At 34.3% G+C, this 527-nt stretch overlaps 1 protein-coding gene across 1 annotated transcript in view; it reads right to left on the bottom strand.

Annotated features, from left to right (window-relative positions):
• Window positions 1-446: 446 nt before the first annotated feature.
• The window catches only part of LOC116101312 (olfactory receptor 51F1-like), a 1,133-nt gene continuing 1,052 nt past the window's right edge, over window positions 447-527 (bottom strand). The window contains exon 2 of the mRNA XM_031384907.1: window positions 447-527. Within this exon, the coding sequence (XP_031240767.1) occupies window positions 447-527 (81 nt within the window).

Here is a 527-nt window from a genome sequence, read left to right as displayed (position 1 = left end):
CTAGGATATGGAAATCATAGATCAAAATCTCAACTCTGATCCATGTTAGATGTGTGGCCTGAATGTCTCCAGACCTTCATTTAATCAACAGTGTATATTTTAATTGTATTGTAAATAGTTACACATTGTGTTGCACTGGTTTGAAGGATAGGCAGAATATGTCTTGTGAGCCATTTGAGAAAACCTAGCACAAAACTATCAGGAAATGTCAGTTACTTTGAGCAATAGTTTTATTTCTTCATTATGACTCCTTACATTCCGTTGATTATACTGTGAAACTCATTCAAATCAAAGCAAACTTTTAACAGAAAACATCTAAATAGTCATTAAACCATGCAAAATAAATTAAAATCTTGACAGCTCCTACATGGGTCATCTCCAACCACACTTATTTTGGAGCATGAAAATCACACCAGCATTGTCAAAAGTTAATAGTGCACTTGTGTTCATTTTGCAAAAAGCAAACTAAGAATAGCCTTTCTGATTTGCTTTGTTTTCACACTGTAAATGATGGGGTTGAGCACAGG

Source organism: Mastomys coucha, unplaced genomic scaffold (genome assembly GCF_008632895.1).
Source record: "Mastomys coucha isolate ucsf_1 unplaced genomic scaffold, UCSF_Mcou_1 pScaffold21, whole genome shotgun sequence".
Taxonomy (NCBI): domain Eukaryota; kingdom Metazoa; phylum Chordata; class Mammalia; order Rodentia; family Muridae; genus Mastomys; species Mastomys coucha.
This window is presented reverse-complemented; position numbering and strand designations above follow the sequence as displayed.